Raw genomic sequence first — 19,253 nt, forward strand, 5'->3', positions numbered from 1 at the left:
GGCTGGGAACGGGTTCTCTCCCTTCTTTCGAAAGCAATCGCCGTCCGCTGTCCGAAAGCGGGTGAAGGCAGAAAATTCCGCTGCGCAGGGTGTCTCGGGTGGATGGGGTTTTCCGAGGTGCCAGGAGGAGCAGGAGCGCGGTGAAGAGTTCGTCTTGTCACCATCTTCGTGTTCAGCGTATTATCTGAATTAACGACTTGCGTTACCGTTTTGAAGGACTGGCGCCAGGAGGGAAAATGGATCATAAAGGATGATTTAATGGAAGTCTGTGTTGCCTCAGAGAAATGGTACCAAATTCTTAACAGTCCGAGTGACTTCAGGCTTTCTGCTTCCCTGCCCTCACTCTTTTTTTAGCCATCAGCCTTTAGACCTTCCACCGTAGGAAATACCTTCTCAGAAGTATTTCATAACAAACTGAGGCCAAAATGCCAGGGTTTTTTGTTTGTTTGTTTGTTTTTCACTTGGACTGATGCTTTCTAGCTGTTTCTAGATGTTTTACAGGAAGCTCTCCTTCATATACGCGGCATTGTTCTTTAGCTCTTCACCTTTCCAGGCTGGCAAAATGCCCGCGGAAGTCGGGCCGCCACCGCTCAGACAAAGGCGAGGGTGGAGGCCAGGCCACGGGCTGGGCCGGGCAGCTGCCAAGGAGCCGGGCAGGGTTCAGTAAGTGCTTGTTGCATGGTCAGACTGGCAGCTGCTGGGGATCAGGACCTTCCTGCCCGAGCTTGAGGTCCTGCAAAATGGGATTTTGTCAGCTGGAGACCTGTTGCCCGATAGCTTTAATGTAGACTTGTGGTTGGCCACAAGTCAGCCAGCAACAGTTAACCCTGTTCTTTGCAGCAAGCTGGGAGTTAAGGTTTGGTTGGAAAATGTTTTATCCTCGTTTTGCCCGGAAGAGCAATGGGAAACATGCGGAATGCTACCTGTACAAAAGCTTTCTCCAATTCTTTCTGTAATACCTGAAGCCACACCATTGTCTGTTTTGGTGGGCTTGCACTGGCTCAGGATGCTGTTGGTTTTCCATGAAGAAAAGAGGAAAATTAATTTTCTCAATCCTTGTCATCCTCAGTCTCGGTGAAAGCTGGGGTGGGGTACGCTATACTAAGAGTGCACTCTGTTTGGTGCCTAAATGCCTCATTGTTGGATAGAATACCAGAGCAAGTAAAGCTGCCTTAGTTGGTTGATGTCAGGAGAGAGAGAGGCGCTGCTGGGTTTTGCTTTTTTTGTTTGGTTTGGAGTTTCGGGTTTTTTCCCTAATCTGGACAAATCCATTCATGTGGCAGAAGGTCTGGTTGCTTGTTTGAGAGCATCAGATTAAGGACATTTATATCTTATGACATGCAAGGATGGCACTCATAACTTCAACACCTTAAGAAACTACTGAAAAACAAAACCAGTCTAAAAGTAATATCTTCCCAAAGCGTCTTGCACTGTAGAAGCATCAGGAACTGTAAGTTCTTCCTCTCCCTGTTTTTCCTGGAATTATCTCTCGGTCATCTGTGCTCCCTCCCTGCCTGCTGGCTGCATCCCTGTACCTTTATCCCTGGGTACTGAGCAGAGGTCACAGCAGCTTTCCCCACGTCCCTGCCTCCGACCCTTTTTCCAGGGATGTCTGGGCATGCCAGACAGTAGGTGCACCCGTAGGGTTGGGCTTGATTTGGCGTGTGTCCAGGGCACTCACCCACAAGCCATGGCAGGGCAGGCATGGCTATCGAGGATTATTAGGCTGCGAGGTTTCTCAGTCATTTCTGAAGAGGGTGGTCATCCTGTCTTCAAGCGAGGAAATCTCAGAACAGTGCCTACCTTTGTGTGAAAGAAGAGTTGATGGATGTATGAATCTTACCACGCTAGTCGCAAAACTTTTTTTTTCACTGAACCTCTTCTCACATTGCACTTCCTTGATGTTAAACTTAGGCTGGGTATGATGAAGTTCAGTCCGGAATACATTCGATCACTACTGTAATGTCAGAGTCAGTAGCAATTACTTTTCAAAATTCATAGCAACAAGTTAAAGTTTAAAAAAAAACGAAACCAACATGATGCTTAGTTTCAGAAAGAGCAAAGGTGAGAGAATTCAAAGCAGCCTAGCTTCTACCACCAGCAACACGTTGAAACATGGTAAAAATATTTACAAGCATCTGTGCATCCATTCAAGAACTTAATATTGTTCCAAATAGGGGGGAAAACCCAGCGCTATGGTGAGATACGAAAGCAGGTGAGGAGTACATAAGATCTAGTATTTTATTCATCCTATTGAACTAAAGTGGTATATTATTTTGGATACCAGACTTCAGAATAGAGTGAATCCGCCCAGGAGAGGCTAGAGGAAAGCAAAAAACGCAATCTAAATTCAGGAAATCCTGTTTAATGATTCTTGAAGTAAGATTAAAGAATTAGGAACTGAGAAAAGAGAGTCGGTAAGATGCATGATAAGTTTTCAGATATATGAAGGGCAATTGCGAACAAAAGGGAATTACACTGTTTGATGAGAGCATTATCAACATCGCAAAGAAGGAGATTCAGTTTGAGACTAAGGCATCCCAGCATAGGTGTTTGAGTTTCTGTTACGGTAAATGGAGATGCTGTGGATGTGGAGTGCACCTGTTTGGTTGGATCAAATTGTGCTTTTGAAGCAAATCTTCAGTGTGTCAATCTGATCCCTCCTGGGTGAAACTACATTGGGACATCATATGCTTATGGGTGTTTGGTCTGTGGGACCAGGCTGATTCTAGTCTGAAGTAACAACCTCAAAACAAGGGTTGTGTAGTATTGGGTTCTCAGCAGCGCCTCCTTTGCTCTACAAATCCTCTCGTGTTGGGCTTGCAAAGTAGACATAGCTACAGTCATTGGAGTCCAGAGAGAGGTAGCAGTTGTGGACTGGCTTTGGGGCAAATTGAACTGCCCTGTGATGTCCTTGTCTGTGTTGGATGTGTTTCTGTTGATGCCCTGGTTTCAGCCGGGATAGAGTTAATTTTCTTCACAGCAGCTAGGATGGGGCTGTGTTTTGAATTTAGTATGAGAAGAATGTTGATAACACACTGATGCCTTAGTCCTTACATCATCAGTCAAGGACATTTTCAGCTTCCCGTGCTCTGCCGGGTGCACAAGGAGCTGGGAGGGGACATAGCTGGAACAGCTGACCCAAACTGGCCGAAGGGCTATTCCATACCATACGATGTCATGCTCAGTATATAAAGCTGGGGGAAGAAAAAGGAAGGAGGGGACAATCAGAGTGATGGCGTTTGTCTTCCTGAGTAACCCTTATGCGTGATGGAGCCCTGCTTTCCTGGAGATGGCTGAACGCCTGCCTGCCCATGGGAAGTAGTGAAGGAACGCCTTGTTTTGCTTTGCATGTGTGTGTGCCTCTTGCTTTCCCTATTAAACTGTCCTTATCTCAACCCATGAGTTTTCTCACTTTTACTCTTCTGATTCTTTCCCCCATCCCCCCGGAGGGGGATTGGGCAAGTGGCTCCATGGGGCTGAGTTGCCAGCCAAGGTTAAACTACAACAGCCTTGTATAACAGAAGTTTAGGTACTTCATGTTCATTTAGACATGTAAATTCATGTGCTTTATTCTGAAAATGAATCTCATCCAGACAGCAATATGATCAACTCACAAAGAGCCAAAAATTAGGATAAAAATTAACAAAGACTTCTCCATCGGTAAGGTTAGCTAGGCACCACCATAGGCTAGCTAGTGAGGCTGTGGGACCTCCATCACTCATTTTTAAGAACAGGTTAAACAGCCGTCAGAAAGCGCTTAATGTAGTTTGTCTTGCCCCAGGGCCAGGAGATGAACTAGTAGATAACCTTGGATGGTTTCTTCAGCCTGCTTCTCTAAGCTTGGAAGATCTGCACTTGCCCATGTCTTCAACACCAACCTGACTCACAGGAGGTGTGAGGTCCAAATCTCCCAACACACAACGTACATGAAAGACAACATTTCCAGGACCTACTGTTTCACAATATAGCAAATATGGACACATACCTTCTTGCTTGCTCAGTCTGCATCTTTAAATTATAAAACTGTATTCAAAGTCTGTCCTCTAGTCACTTCCTGACCATGAGTATACATGAACACGGATTTGGGCAAGAACAGCCTTGCACTCCCGATACACAGCAGTCACTCCCTTCTTTCCCCTGCCCTCTCGCCTACTCTTGCTGCTTTCCTGTAGTATTTCATTCCATTTCTATTACTTCAGGCCTCAGGTTTTCCACCTCATTTTCTGTGACCATCCAGTTTTCTTCTGAAAATGCCTTCTCAGCTCTGTGTCATCAACAGATGTCATCAGTAGATGTCTATTTTTTTGTGCCAAGGCTATGATCCACATCAAATGATAAATACAGCTTTCCTAGTCTTACTAAGCCATTTATTAGAAGGCAACTTTAGGATATTTTAAAAAAAGGGAAATTCACAATTCAACACCTGTTGGATATATGACTTTTCACTTTTTTGTGAAGAAAATTTCATTGAAAAGTGCTTTTCCCCTTTTTAGAATGTTTGGATCATTTGAAAATTTTAAATAAAAATGCAGGATCCCTTTATATATTTGTTCCAAATGTATTTATACAACTCCTAAATAAAATCGCCATTCTTAAACACCTTTTATTGATATCTTATTGATATCTTAAGTCTCTTATGAGATTGCCTGTGGACTACAGATTGAAAAGTAAAACAGCAAAAGTATTTCTTTTTACTGTCATGAAAATGAAACGTTTTGAGGCTGCTTTGCTGCATTTGCAAATGAATTTATTTTTACTTTTAGTTATCTTAATGAAAGACTTTCTGTTTATAATGACTAGTGGAACTTTCTCTGCTTTCTTGATGCGTATCTCTGTGGAACACCTGCATCTTCTTGAACTCCAGATGCTTTTGTTTATACTTTGGTTCTCGGGTTTCCAGTACAAGGAAGCTTCTCACCTTGTGCCTCTTGTCTCCATTCAGTATTGAGACAGAAACACTTTGCCCTTCAGTTTACCAGTAAGAACAAACAAGAAAGTTCATGATGACATCTTGACAACTATTCACCTTCCAAAAGAGTTGCAGCTTCTGTTGGAAAACCTTGACTATAAACTAAAATCCTTCTGTCGCTCTCGCTGGTACAATCTAGTTATTCATCAAAATAAATTTTAAAAATCCATATAACCAATAAAAACAAATAAGATTAAGAATATTCTTGAAAACAACTTGGTCTAAGGTGTAAGATCCTGTAGCCCTGACAATGCATGCCCATTAGGGAACTCAGTGCTTGCTGATTTTTGTCTTCAGAATACATACATTGGGAAGATTGCCATTTGAAAAACAGTTTTGTTGTACAAATCAAAACAGCGGTCTGCTACGTTGCTCAACACCATCCGCTGCATTGTGTAGGAAAGAGATAACATCTTTAAAAAAAAAAAAAAAGCTGTCATCAGTGCAGCAATCAAGGCTGAGTAAGAGGGATAAATCAGGAGAGCCCAGTCAACAGTCTGGAAGCCAAAGAGAATATAAAGAAATATTTCCTTACTTATTTCAGTAGGAAATCACCTTTTCTTTGCCCTAGGCATTCGTATTAAAAAAAAAAAAAAAATCACCTAAGATGCAAAACGTAGGTGGATGTAACAGTGCTGAGAACAATAACAGTATGCTTTACCTATGCAAAGCTCAAAAGTTCTATTTGTTGGTTTTATATGTTGTAATAACCTACTTTTTGTTGTTGTTTCTCAGTGCTTACATTTTGCACTGTCTGAGGGGTTTTGTTACTTGCGGAGTCTTTGGTGCATGCAGAGTAGATGTAAACACACGGGGTCTCTGGTAATTTGGTTGAGGCTCCAGTTCCTTCCAGCTAGGACGAGACACCTAGGGTGTTTAAGGGCATAGATAACTATCTTGGTGCATGAAGGGATGGGCAGTCCCAATACTGGATGTTGGCATGTAAGGTTTTGTCAGGGCAAGCATGATTTGCTTGCCAGCATGCACATGTCTTAGCCTTGTTTAAGTAAGGGGTGTATGTACGCCATTTATCCTCCCAGCAAGGTGCTAAGTAGAGAGCTGTTTCTGTCAGTTACATTTCAGCAGATGTTTTGATTAGTCCTTGCTTTTGAATGTTATTTAACCTGGTTTGTTCTCTGATGTGGTTGGTAACCCAGCATAGCCCGTATAATCCATGATTTGCCCAGAAGATGGAGTGTCTCTGGGGTGCTGCTGGCAACACATACTTGCTTCAGTCAATGGCAAATTCCTATCATTTCAAATAGTGAAGCATTATTCAGCACAAAAAACCCAGTTGTTTAAAAATTACTGCAAAGCCTACATTTATTTTAAAAAAATTAATTTCTTATTGTCTGTTTCCTGCTATTATTTGCTTATTATCTGTTTCCTGCTGGGAGAAAAGTGCAAAATTTAATAGTTACAGTGTATGTTTTAAATGTGAATGGTCACAGGTATATTTTTCAGAAGCTATTATGTGTAAATAGTAAATACTAATTGATAGAGGTCAGATGCCCTCTTCTTTATAGCTTTGCTGTTCTTATGAGGGAAATAATATCAGTTAAGTCTTAGTACTGCTAAAGTGACATAGAATGAATAATGATTATCATAACTTTCATTGCAGATCTGTTTGAATTACGGAAATGGACTCCATGTGAAGGTAGGAAATAATGGAAAACTGCTTTTCTTCATCAGTGCCTGAAGAAGGGTTCTCTGAGCAAGGTGTCGAAGGTGTGCCTTAAATCAGTTGATAAATATCTTAATTTCTACCATTTTCTGAAAGGTGAAAGCTGTGTAACGAATAATTAAATGAAAGCCAAAATGTAAGCAAATAGATTCCTACATATATCAAACTGAGTGGCGTTCAGCTTTGAGAAACTTCTCCTAAAATATTAAGTTTGTAGATGTCTTTTTTTCAATTCTCTGTAAATGAAATCATTTTATGGAAGATGTTAATTGTGGAAACATTTCCAGATGTTAATCTGGAAGCCAACAGGCACAGTGGGGACTAAGCTGTGCAGAAGGATGAAGGGCGTCGTGCAGAGTGAGAATGAGCGGTAGTTAAGCAAGGGTAGCAGAGGCAGTGAATGGGTTGCATAGAGGCCTCCTGTTTCACGTATTCTATGTCAGAGTAGGAGGCAGTGTTGGTGCGATGATAAACAGGGTAATAAGGCAGAAATGGTGGTTTAAAACAGCCTTAGTGCCAGACTTCTTCCCACATCTGATGACAAGCACTTAAATCTTCCAGAACAGGTATATTTTCACAGCCCCCCGGTCATGGGAACTTGCCCATATATTTAAAGACTGTCTTACCTAATTCTGTCTTGATGAAAAGGCTAGTGTAGTTTTCCTCTTCAAACAACTTGAGTAATGTATAGCTCTTAGATTGTGTCTTGGGAGGCTAATGCTGCTCCGTGATGTCAAAGTTACTAGCTATTGAAAGAGCAAAAGCTGTTCGGAAGTTGGGGCTACAGCAGCAGTAAAGCACTAATCTGAAATCTTGTTTTTTCACAGGTTTATGATCGAAATGGCAGAAGTGGCGTGTTGTCTCATCCCAACAGCCTCGTGAGACAGAAGCGAGAATGGACAGTCCCTCCAGCTTTCATACGGGAAGAGGAGGACAATTCCTATAAAAATCCAATTGCTAGAGTAAGCCCAGAAAACAGATAAGTACAGAATGCACATAAAAATAGAGATGAAAATGTAAAATAGCAGTGTGGCTGCCCTAAACACATGCACAAATATTTCTTGAATTTTAAGGACTATTGAATGTCAGTTGAAGATTGGCACATTTCCTTCTGTTTCCTTCCTTCAGCAGATGAGTTGCTCTTGCAGCCTGATTTGCCTCAGTCTCTCATCTTTTCCCAGCTACCAGTTTTCATAAAACTTTTGGGAATGCAATATCTTCCGAGTTTTTTCACTCCACCATCCCTATTCAGCTGTTGTTGAACTCTGCAAATGGATCCCAAAACTGCTGGTGGTGATTGGGCAGAAGGTTGTATGTGGAGTGTGATTATGTATGCCTAATTGTTTAGGAAACAAAGCTAAAACTAACCACGGTGTTACCCTTCGTGCAAGAGGATGTGCATTTGGTTCAGCATCAGTTTTGAAACCTGAACTCACCACACCTGTCACTTCTGCATATAAAGTAACTGCAGATGGTAGCAGGCTGTTACCCTCTGCTTAGGCTGCCCCTTGATGTTGATGCTGGCACAATGCACACGTGCTTTTCCAGATATTTAAGATACTTGCTGACAGCAGAGGAAGGGTATAATCTCTAGTCTATGCAGCCTCTTCTATCTGTTCCTCTACACGTCTGACCTTTCTTCCTCCACCCTATCATTTCCTCAGTCCTGGTCATACTGACTAAAGTAACGTCAGTCTCCCCTGCTCAACTCATTGTTCCAGACTCTCTTTTATTTTTTTTTTCCCCTTGGTCTTTCTCCACATTTTATTTGCCTCCATCCATTTGATCAGCCAGTTTCCTTCATCCCTTAGTCTAGCTTTTCACCTTATCGCAATCGTTTTTCAGCCTTCCCTTGCATGTGTATCCTATCCCACTCTCTTTGTCCAAGCAGTCCCAATTTTCTTCTCCCACAGACCTCTCCACAGTTCCCAGCTGTTGCTCTGTCCATCGTGTTCCTCATCTCCCTGCACAAAATCCTCAGACAGAACATGTAACTCTTACTGCATTCATCTCAACATCTCCACACTCAAAGGAGTACAGGAAAATATGTGTTTAATATTTGGGTTTGTTTGCTCGTTCCAAAAATAGCAAAAATATTTTCTTTGCATTTTTAAATGTGATTTTATTTACCAAACGCTATTTAATCTGTTATATTCCTGCTAGATACATTCTGATCTTGAAGCTACAGGGGTGGTGGTGACTTATACCATATCTGGTCAAGGAGTAACAGAACCCCCTTATGGATTATTTGTTATCGATGGAAAGACTGGAGACCTGAACATAACAGGAAGGGTTGACAGAGAAAAGACTCCAATGCTGCTTGTAAGTTGAACAGTAACTTTTTCCTTATAGGTACCCTTCTATCCATTTTTTATTTATTTTGTTCAAATGCGTTTGCTTCAATTAGTTTTAATCCAGCTCTGGATATTTGTGTGTGTATGTATGCTTATATTTATAAGCATAAATATGCTTATATAATGCTTACATTTAGTGATATACATTACATAAATTTCTATATATTTCTATTTGAATATGTATTTATATATATTACAGTCACTCATTGTATTTGCTTATTGTTTCTGTTTGTATTATTTCAGCTCAGAGGTCATGCACTAGATAAGACTGGAGCAAAACTGGAAGAGCCAATAGACCTCCCAATTAAAATCGTGGATATAAATGACAATTTTCCAGTGTTTTCACATGAAGTTTTTGTTGGTTCAGTTGAAGAATTAAGTGAAACAGGTAACCTTATGTTTAAAATTGTCTTTTTCATTCAGCTTTTACCAACACATACAAAGGCACAAGTGAATATACTCTTTGCAGCAGCATATCTGCAGTAACAAGGATGCATTCTTTTGCTTGTGTAGGCCAGGTTATCCATGCAATAATGCAAGATTTTATTCAGGGCTAAGCTGTGTGGTGTGATGATGGGAAGGCATCCACATAAAGGCAACAGAGAACAACATTTCTTGTGGCTCTTTGGTTTGGTTTCAAAGCTACCACAAATCCAGAGACCAGAGTCCTTCAGAGGGAATTGCAGGGGAAATGCAATCTACCTTCTGGCCTACCACTCCCAGCCTATTTGGGAGGGATTCCACTCTGCCATGCTCATGAAAAGCCCTGCTTTATCTACAGGCTGGAGAAGTACTTCACTGTTAAGCACGTAAGGCTGTGACCTAAACCTCAAAGAACAAGTTAGTGGCAGTTTCCCTATTGATGTCAGTAAACATAAGAGCAACAGGTTATTCCCCAGAAGATAAGAAAAGCTGGAGTAAAACAACCTAATAAATACCTGACATTGTGTCCCTTTCAGTGTCACGATAATCTGACAAATTATTGACCATCTGCTTGGGTGAGGTATTGAGCTCTGTCAGCTCTCTTTCAAGTCAGTAGCAGCCACATCGTAATTGTTTCTTTGCCTGAATTCCAGCTAATGTTCAAACTCAGTCACTTGATGCTGAGGTACACCCTTTCCCAGAGGACAAAATCTGGTGCCATGAGTTATAAGGGGATTGCACCATGGGGACCACCATGTGTTTTGAGTGAAGCTCATGGAGGGCATCAATACAGAGCAATTGCTAATAACGTTCAGGTAGAGAAGTTAGCTCTCCCTTTAGAATAACATGTGAGGGAAATGCAGCTGCTTGTTCAAAAACTTTTTCTTTCCTCTCTGTATGATATCTACAGTTTTATGTCAGAATTTTTGGGACAATTCAACCAGTTCTGTGATTCTGGTGCACTGAATTCTGTGAGTTACAGATGTGTGGATACCATCTTTTTGTTTGCTAGAGGATATACAGTTAACATATACTATCTGGATTTTAGGAATGCTTCTTCAGCTCTATTCATTAAATAAATAAAGGGCAAGAGCATCAGAAAATTGTACAGTGCATCTGAGAACAGTCTCTTAATCTGTGACATTACAGTAAAAATACTTGGCAGTGCATGGCAGTGTAAACATAATATATTCTGTTTGCTTTTTTCCAGGCACAATTGTAATGAGGATAAATGCAACAGATGCAGATGAACCAAATAACCTAAATTCTAAAATTGCTTTCAGGATCGTTTCCCAAAGCCCTAGCGCTGCATTCAGTATAGATAAGGATACTGGAGAGGTTCGAGTAGCAAAAATAAACCTTGACAGAGAGGTAAAAAAAAACCCTCCCATTTTTAATCTGTTAACAGTGGTCTTCTGATGCCTGTTGTGTCACCTTCAGCTCCGCCTGCCGGGTTAGAGAGCTGGCCCTCTTACCATCCTTCACCTCCCTTAAGATTAAAGCCTTGTCTGGCTGATACATGTGTTTCAGGGGTTGGGCCGGGCGGGACAATGATGGGATGAAGGTTGTATTTCCCCTGTCACCTCTCTAGCACAGCACCAGCCTGATGGCTGTTGGTTTCTGTCCCTCCCATGCAGCCAGGGCAACAGTTACATGAAGCAAGAAGTCATTTCTCTGTGCTGGAGAGCGTATGGTAAAGACAACCCAGATCACTGTCTGCAAACTGCTGACTGCATCTACATTTTTGTAGCCTGCTGTGCAAATCACGGTGCTAAGAATTAGGATGGGTGCTGCTGTGAAACAGCATTGAAAGCCACATATTGCCAGCAACATTACCTGTGCTTGCATGAATTTTCACTGGCCAGTAGATGGTGATCTGGATGTTAGCTCTGCAGCTGAGGGCAACATCTCTGCCTTTAGCCCTGCCCTGACATGCAGGTATCACACTGGTCCTGTCCCTGTTTATGGCCACTGAAATTTTTTCATTTGCCATGTAAGTACAGTCTAACTCTTTGTGGGGGAGATGCAAAAGTCCCAAATCCTTTACAAAGCCTCAGTTACACTCCAGCAGAGCCTGTTGAGGTAGTTTTGTGTGAGATTTACTACTAGCTAGAGAGGAGTTATAATTGGCCACAGGAGGGATTACCAAAATGTAATAGAGATAATATAGCAAAGGAAAGTTTTTTTAGCCTGGTTTAAACACTTTTTTTCTTACCGTGGCAGACACAAAGTAGCTATTCTTTGGTGGTGGAAGCAAAAGACCGTGGTGGTGAATTAGGTGGCAATGCTGCAACGTGTTCTTTAGAAATCAAGATTTTGGATGTCAATGACAATCTGCCTGTGGTTGAAAGTCGTGTAGTAAGTACAGTTATCACAACACTTGGCATGTTCCTACACCTGCTAGTATCCCACTGCAAACTTTCTTGCATTGGGGAAATGAGGTAGATCAATGTCTTTTTAAAGAAGGGTGTTTTTCGATTGCAGTTTGAAAAAGAAGTTGAAGAAAACAGAGCAAATGTGCAGATTCTGCGAATAAAAGTATTTGACAAAGATGAAGAGTTTTCTGATAACTGGCTGGCAAACTTTTCCTTTGTTTCTGGTAATGAAGGCAACTTTTTTCATATAGTAACAGATACCCAGACAAATGAAGGAATTTTGACTCTTGTGAAGGTTAGTATATTTTCTAGAGAGTCTTCTTTAAATATTATAATAATTTATTCCTTTTAAGTTGACATGCAAATAAGTTATATTCAGTCAGTGTGTAAACCATAAATTTACATGGTGGACACTCCTCCTTTGGCATATTCTTTGTTGGTGTATTCAGTAATTCCGTGCAAAACAATAATGTTGTCCACATTTACCATTTACATTCTGTGTGATCTCAAATATATCTCGTGGGGCAGAAGTCCCCAAACTTTTCTTGTCGTTGGGCAAGAGTACCAACACATATGCTATAAATGTTCCATGTTCTTGCTCTCCTTTCTGGTCTCAGTTTAAATTTCTTTACTTCCCATGGCCACAGATAACGTTGCAGGCAACACCTACTCCATAAGCCATGGGCTACAGACTATTTTATGAATTTCCATAGATAGAAACTATGGAAATATTTTCCATAAATTGAAATTTCTGTTTTATGAATTTCACTCCCCTTTAGTCCACAAGAACTGAAGATGCATAGTGCCCTAAGTACCTTTTCTCTTTTTTTTTTCTGCTCTGATTTCCTTATCTGAAAACTGGTAATTACAAAAAATTGATAAGCATTGTTAAGTAAATGAATTGGCTTAAAAAAAAAAAAATTGGAAGAGGCAGGTATTACTGAGCGCTGATTCACTGAATAAAGACAATATATAAGTAGTACTCATTGCAGCTGCCTTAAATTAGTTTAAATTCAATAATATAAAAAGAGACCTATGGTGCCATGCGTTAAAAATAAGAAGTAATCTTCCTTAAATACTTCTAAAGAGTTGAAGCTTTATGTATTGAGAGCAACAAGTTAACCAACGGCACTTCTTTGCACTGTAGCATCCTTATTACTTAAATAAGTATTAAATTATTATTATTAAATAAGTATTATTACTTTAAATAGTATTATTTAAATATTAAATGTTTGAATCTTGTCTAGATATAAGATTCTGTCCAATTCTGAGGTTTTGTTTTGTTGGTTTTTTTTAATTGTTCTAGGAACTGGATTATGAAAAAATGCAAAGCCTAAACTTGGGCATTGTTGTTACAAACAAAGCGGAATTCCACAAGTCAATTAAACACAGTTATAAGTCACAAGTAATTCCAATCAAAATTAATGTGATCAATGTGCGGGAAGGCCCTGTATTCCCTGGTGGCACAAAAATTATTGAAGCAAGTGAGAAACTGCAGATAGGACAGGTTATTGGACAGTATCAAGCCTATGATGAAGACACTGGGAAAGTAGCAGAGCGCATTACGTAAGAATCTTTTTATAACCATCATAACTGAGTATGTCAGAAATCAGATCTTACTGTAAAAATATATATATTCAGCTGAAATCATTTCAGAGGCGATCGTTTTCTACTATGCGTAGTTCACACCTAAAACATCATCATCTTCAGTATTCTAATATGCGGAAAATTTCAGAGGCGATTGTTTTCTACTATGCGTAGTTCACACCTAAAACAACATCATCATCTTCAGTATTCTAATATGCGGAAAATAGCTGACTTGAAAATCTTACTTGTTTGGTCATATATGGTGAGACACGAGTGTCTGTGCTGAAATTGTCTGCTTGCATGCTGTTTGTAATGCCTGTCTACTTTTGAGAGTAGATTTACTCACCTGACTTCATTGTCTGCAGAAACATTAGGAAAAAATATACAGAAACATCTAGCCACTGGACAGAAGAGGAGTAAAGTAGATGCGTGCGTGTGCCCATTTAGATTTTGAATCCTAGCTCTTCAGCCAGAAAGTTGTTGATCCACTACCGTGGCTTTTACAAATGGTGCAGACCAGTAGAGGTGCATACCGAATGGTGGACCCTTCTCCCCCACACCTGTAATACCATTACCCCCAGTGGGCTGCTGCTCAGCTTTTGCTGGAAGCAGGGATGGAGGGGAAGAGGATGATGACCAGCAGCACAGCTTCCGCTCCTGCTCTGGCCTTGCTCCCTGAGTCTACTTTTTATAATGCCTCCACACCTAAATCCTGGCTCTAGATGGAAAGCCAGGTTTCAACATTCAGGGTATGTTTATAGTCTTAGGTTTATAGTTGACAAATTCCAGTGGCAGGAGCGTCAGACCTCAGATTTCAACATTCAAGGTATGTTTATAGTCTTAGGTTTATAGTTGACACAAATTCCAGTGGCAGGAGCGTCAGACCTCAGACCCAGGGATTTGATCTCTGCTTTAAACAAAGAGTAAACATACTGCAAAGCTGCTTTTTCCACTGATGGTTGTTTTCCTCATTATAAATGCGTACATCTTTATATGCAATTGTAATCAGGTACGTGAAAGGAAGAGATAAAGCAAACTGGATCACAGTAGACTCCCTCACAGGTGAAATCCGTCTTGTCAAAAAACTCGATTACGAATCGCCTTATGTAGTAAATGGCACCTACACTATCACCATGTTGGGTGTGACTACTGGTAAGTTGAGAGGGTTTTGTTTTCACAGTAATTGGTTTAGGATTTAGTTTGCCTTTCTACAACTATAGTTGGTTTGACCTCCCTATCTTTAAATGCGTGAAAGTTAGGCTTTGTATTTGGAGGAGAGACACAGGCAATTCATTGAAACAAGATGAACGTTGGAATGGGTTCCCAAGGTGCCCATTTCTCTTCTTTGACTAGATGGAGGTGAACTTTTTGTAAAAGTTTGCAAAAAACAAGTCTGACAGGAACATCCCTTGTCAAGGTGGAAATTACCAGTTACCTCACTATGCTAATCGGCAGATTTCTAATTAGCAGAGTCCTAAGTTTTCTTGAATGCTAAGCAAGAAAGACTCCCTGAACTTCTTGTGTATCTAATTAGAATTCTTTTATAATCTGCATGTTACTGTGTAACCATGCACAAAAAATAAATTTTTTTTTTTGAAGTTAAAATAGTAGAACAGCTTGCCTTCAGAAGAGCTTTGTCAATATGTTTATTAGGAATGGAATACTGCTTCCATAAGCTCCAGGGAGAGCTCTTTCAGCTTATTTCAGCAATGTTTGTGGTTTGGAAAATACAAAGATTTTTTTATTTTAAGATGAAACTTTTGCACTTTTTAAATCGATTTACTTTTTTGTATTTTAAAATCTTAGATTTTCCTAAGAAAACAGTCACCGGCACAGTCATTATTCAAGTTAAAGATGAGAATGATAACTGCCCAGTTATTGTGAACCCCGTGCAGACTGTGTGTTCAGATGCAAAATTAGTTGATGTTACAGCTGTTGATTTGGATGGTTACCCAAACAGTGATCCCTTCAGCTTTACTGTCATTGATGAGCCAAAAGGGACAGCAAAAAACTGGATAATTGCATCCAGAAATGGTAAGAAAATATGTTTTTAATTACTTTAAGTTCTTTGGAGTCCTAGTGTTGCACTTTGTTAATCTCAGTCAAACTGACAGTTTGGATGATCCAGACCAAAAAAAACCCATATATATGGAGTCAAGCATGAAGACACATTACTGGTGTTCTGCTGTCTTCTCTCTAATGGCTATAAAAGCACAGTCACGTCTTCTGGGGCCTGTTGCCTTCCTCAGCTGGACCATCTTTGTCTGGATTGATGACCCATATGTGGTGACCAGGATTTCATGAGTAATGCTGGGATTGAGTGATTCCTATCTTCCCACAAAAAGCACGTAGTGATGGAGGATGCTTTTTGTTAAAACTGAGCTAGGAGATATGGTTGTGGTACTGGCTGCAGTTGCTCTAACTTACAAAGAAATAAATTCAAGGCACAGTGAGCCTTGAAAAGGTGAAATACAGTGTAACTTGTCTAAGATTGTCCAGCACGGTATGAACAAAAATAAGTCAGAAATTATAAATAATGAGTATTTCAAAATGAGATGAGCATTTTCTTCTTCCATTTCTATTCATATAAGCCTGGGAAATGCTTGAAGGAAATGCTTCTTTTCTTCTCAGACTCATTATTCTGCCCGCCGCAGTCCTACAGTGAAACACTGCAAAGCAGTCAACAGAGTCATCCTAGTGGCCAGGTTTAGGACCACAAAGGAATCTTAGCTTTCCTCACCCTGCTTGCAGCCAGACTAGCAGTAATTGTAGGGATTGCAGCTTTTCCAAATAGGGTGGCATTCCCCAGCTGGGAACGTCATCTGGGCATCTCTTGCCTAGCTGTGTCCTTGACGTGACATGGCCACAGGAGCAGCTGGTATGTTGGCTCCCTGGTCTCTGCCTGCGGCCAACAACAGATTAATCTCCTAAGGACTGAAGCTGGTTTTTTGCAAATTCAGCCTTTAGCTCTCCGGATGACATGACAGTTAATGCTATATAGGTGGTTGGGCTGTCTTCCATAAGTCTCTGCTGGTGTGAAACTCTTTGCAATTATCTGAGACTGCAAGTGAGCACGGCTGCTTTGTTACCAACATGACTTACTTGATAAAAATAAGAGCACATACGCTGTAGGAGCAGCTAATTAAACTTAATTCTATTGCATTGGCTGGACTTAACTGGAAGGGGCTTGTTGGGAGGGTGTGGAGGTTTTATTTCCCTTAGTTTACAGGAGTCAAATTTTCTCCACTCAGTTCTTGTTTGTCTTTTCTTTTTCTTTAACCCCCGCCCCTTCTGCCTCAGGCACCAGCATACAGCTGATACCACAACACCTGAAGCTGGGCAGAACTGAAGTTCTCATCCTAATAAAGGATTACCAAGGGTTCAGCTGTGGTCAAGCACAGTCTCTGCAACTGACTGTTTGTACGTGTGCAGATAACGGCATATGCAACAACAGAGTTATTGGTGCTAAGTCAGTGGGTCTGGGACCAGGAGCGATTGCGCTAATCATCTTGGCGTTTTTACTTTTGCTGCGTAAGTAATTGTTTCATATTATCTCAGAAGCACTGTAAATACGGTCTGCAAGGCAGCAGGAAAGAAACAGTCCAGCTCCCAGGTTTTATCATCTTGATATATTCTGTGTAAAGTTTGTGTGAAGTCATGGCAAATCCCCAAATAATTTGGGTAACATCAGCATTTCACCCTCAAAGGATTTCAAGCTCTGCATTTTAAAATTAGTATGTACAACTTTAATAGTTGTTTACGGCGCTGTGAATAACAGGTGGGGAAGCAGTGAGGAATCCTTTTGGTGTTTCCCACACCTCCCCGTGTGAACCCTAATTCTTCCCAATCAAACTGCAGCGGTCTTTCCACTCTCTTCTCCGTCACTGTAGACCCAGGTCTGGTGCCTTGCTCTGGGCAGCACATGATGTTCTTTGGTAAGACAAAAGAGAAGCTTGAAAATAAGAGAAGAGTGCTTGTAGTCAGGGTATGGCCGTATGTACCAGCACTGCTTTTAAAATGCCAATAGTTTATTGCTTGTACTAGTAGCAATCTAGCTGTGGCAAAACAAAGTTCATGCCACACAAATACGCTCTTCTCCTGAAACTGGATTGTTTTGAGTTCCCCAGGCAATGATCTAGACATGTCACAGGAGTGGTGAGGTGGAATTTACATGACACCATGTCATTACATGCTAGTAAAACCAGGAGTAGTTAGAAATGCTGAGGTTGTACAGTGGTATTTAGGGCTTGGGTTTGGTATATGAGATCTTCGATAGAAATATAGCTATATACATGTGTGATCATCTGCAGGGTTGAGGCCCTGACAAGTTGTCGGTTTACTCTCTAGGAAAGCATTCTGTCCTGTGTTTCTAGGAAATACCTTGAATATTTGGGAACGCGTCTTCAGTCTTTATCAGCTCACTAAAGATACATTTCGCTATGAGAGCTGACCAAACTTCAGTACTGGCTGTTAGCATGCTTTGACCCTAATCATCACATAGTTAATGCAAACTTCTATTTCCCTGTAGTTATTCCACTGTTACTGCTGCTGTGTCCCTGCGGCTCGGGAGCAAAGGGATTTGCTGCAATACCAGACTGCAGCGAAGCGATGTTGCGTCAGTGGAACAGTGAAGGGGCAGCTCCCGAGGAGAAGGCACGTATCCCTAATAGCGTTTCTCTTTGATGTCTAACCAAGTGTTCGGTTTGGCACTTGGCATCTCTTCCACATTATGGGCTGATGTTTCAGGGCTGTAAAGCAGATTTTAACTGCACATGAACATAAATTAAAATTAACCCTGTGAGACTCAGTGAAGGATGCATGGAAGATGAATTCCACCAGCAGCTCTAGAAACACCAGCCATGATGTTTAGATCCCAAAGTAAAGGGGAAGCAATCAAGCAAATGTTGATGGTATCTGAGCAGGAGATAGGAGTGTGGGAAAAGTGTTGACGCTGTAAAGAGTGAAGTGTTTCCATTTGCAAGCCTGGAATGTTCTGCGCCCCTTTGGTAGCATAGTAAAGTAGTGAAAGAACGGGTTATAAAGCTTAGCTTCTAGTTCAGAGTTTCGAGTTGCATTTTAAATTACTTCCCTGTGTATTTGCCTTCTTAAACAGAGTAAATTCTTATTAAAAAAAAAAAAGGCAGAAAAAAGTGCAAATCTGCAGAGGGAACAGTGAATGCCAAGAGAAGTTTGCCCTTTCTTGTTATGCTACAAACCCCAGTTTTCAAAAAAAAGGGTATGACACTGGCATGCTTCTGCACAATAACAAAGAAACAGAAGAAAGGTAAAAGACTGATTTAGTGCCAATGCTCACACCAAATTCTTGATAAAAGACAATTAACAGGGAAGCCAAACTGCTGGAAAAGAAGAAAGGGCCAGGCAGAGGCAGCAGGCAGTGTACACTCCCCTACCCTATGTCTGGGGAAAGCTGGGCAGAGTCAGTCTTGGAACAGCTGAGCTCCCTGGAGTTTTGCAAGGGGGGGTTTTGTGGTTTTTTTTCCCCTGCTTTCACTCCCAACCCTTTGAGTTTCAAGAAAACAATGATCTATAGAAACATTTCTATGATCTTCCTTGGGAACGCAGTTTCGGAAGCTGCACCCTGTTTCAGGAGGCCCTTTACTCTTCGCAGCAACATGTATAAGTGCGAATTCGAACAAGTCATACGACAGCACCCTCCCAGGTCCCACCCAGCCCGCTGCTGGTTTGGTGAGTTCCATGTGCTAGACAGTGCAGCTTTCATGTTACATCCTGATTTGTGTTATTTATGTAGCCAGTGCTAAGCCTGATCCCACCCACTGTACTGGAGAACTGGAGAGGAGCAACCAGCGGAGCAGCAATAGCAGCTGTGGGAGGAGGAG

The 19,253-nt window shown here is 41.1% G+C and overlaps 1 protein-coding gene across 1 annotated transcript in view; it reads left to right on the forward strand.

Annotated features, from left to right (window-relative positions):
* Positions 1-5,579: 5,579 nt before the first annotated feature.
* Positions 5,580-19,253, forward strand: part of DSG2 (desmoglein 2) — a 17,043-nt gene continuing 3,369 nt past the window's right edge. The window contains exons 1-14 of the mRNA XM_035894953.1: positions 5,580-5,588; positions 6,594-6,629; positions 7,484-7,618; positions 8,820-8,978; positions 9,254-9,398; positions 10,644-10,804; positions 11,657-11,791; positions 11,918-12,103; positions 13,115-13,374; positions 14,405-14,547; positions 15,202-15,429; positions 16,696-16,926; positions 17,924-18,048; positions 19,166-19,253. The exon at positions 19,166-19,253 is cut by the window's right edge and continues 248 nt beyond it. Coding sequence (XP_035750846.1) covers positions 5,580-5,588; positions 6,594-6,629; positions 7,484-7,618; positions 8,820-8,978; positions 9,254-9,398; positions 10,644-10,804; positions 11,657-11,791; positions 11,918-12,103; positions 13,115-13,374; positions 14,405-14,547; positions 15,202-15,429; positions 16,696-16,926; positions 17,924-18,048; positions 19,166-19,253 — 2,041 coding nt within the window. The remainder of the gene's footprint in view (positions 5,589-6,593; positions 6,630-7,483; positions 7,619-8,819; positions 8,979-9,253; positions 9,399-10,643; positions 10,805-11,656; positions 11,792-11,917; positions 12,104-13,114; positions 13,375-14,404; positions 14,548-15,201; positions 15,430-16,695; positions 16,927-17,923; positions 18,049-19,165) is intronic.

This window comes from Egretta garzetta, unplaced genomic scaffold (genome assembly GCF_000687185.1).
Source record: "Egretta garzetta isolate BGI_Z169 unplaced genomic scaffold, ASM68718v1 scaffold35, whole genome shotgun sequence".
In the NCBI taxonomy this organism is placed as follows: Eukaryota; Metazoa; Chordata; class Aves; order Pelecaniformes; family Ardeidae; genus Egretta; species Egretta garzetta.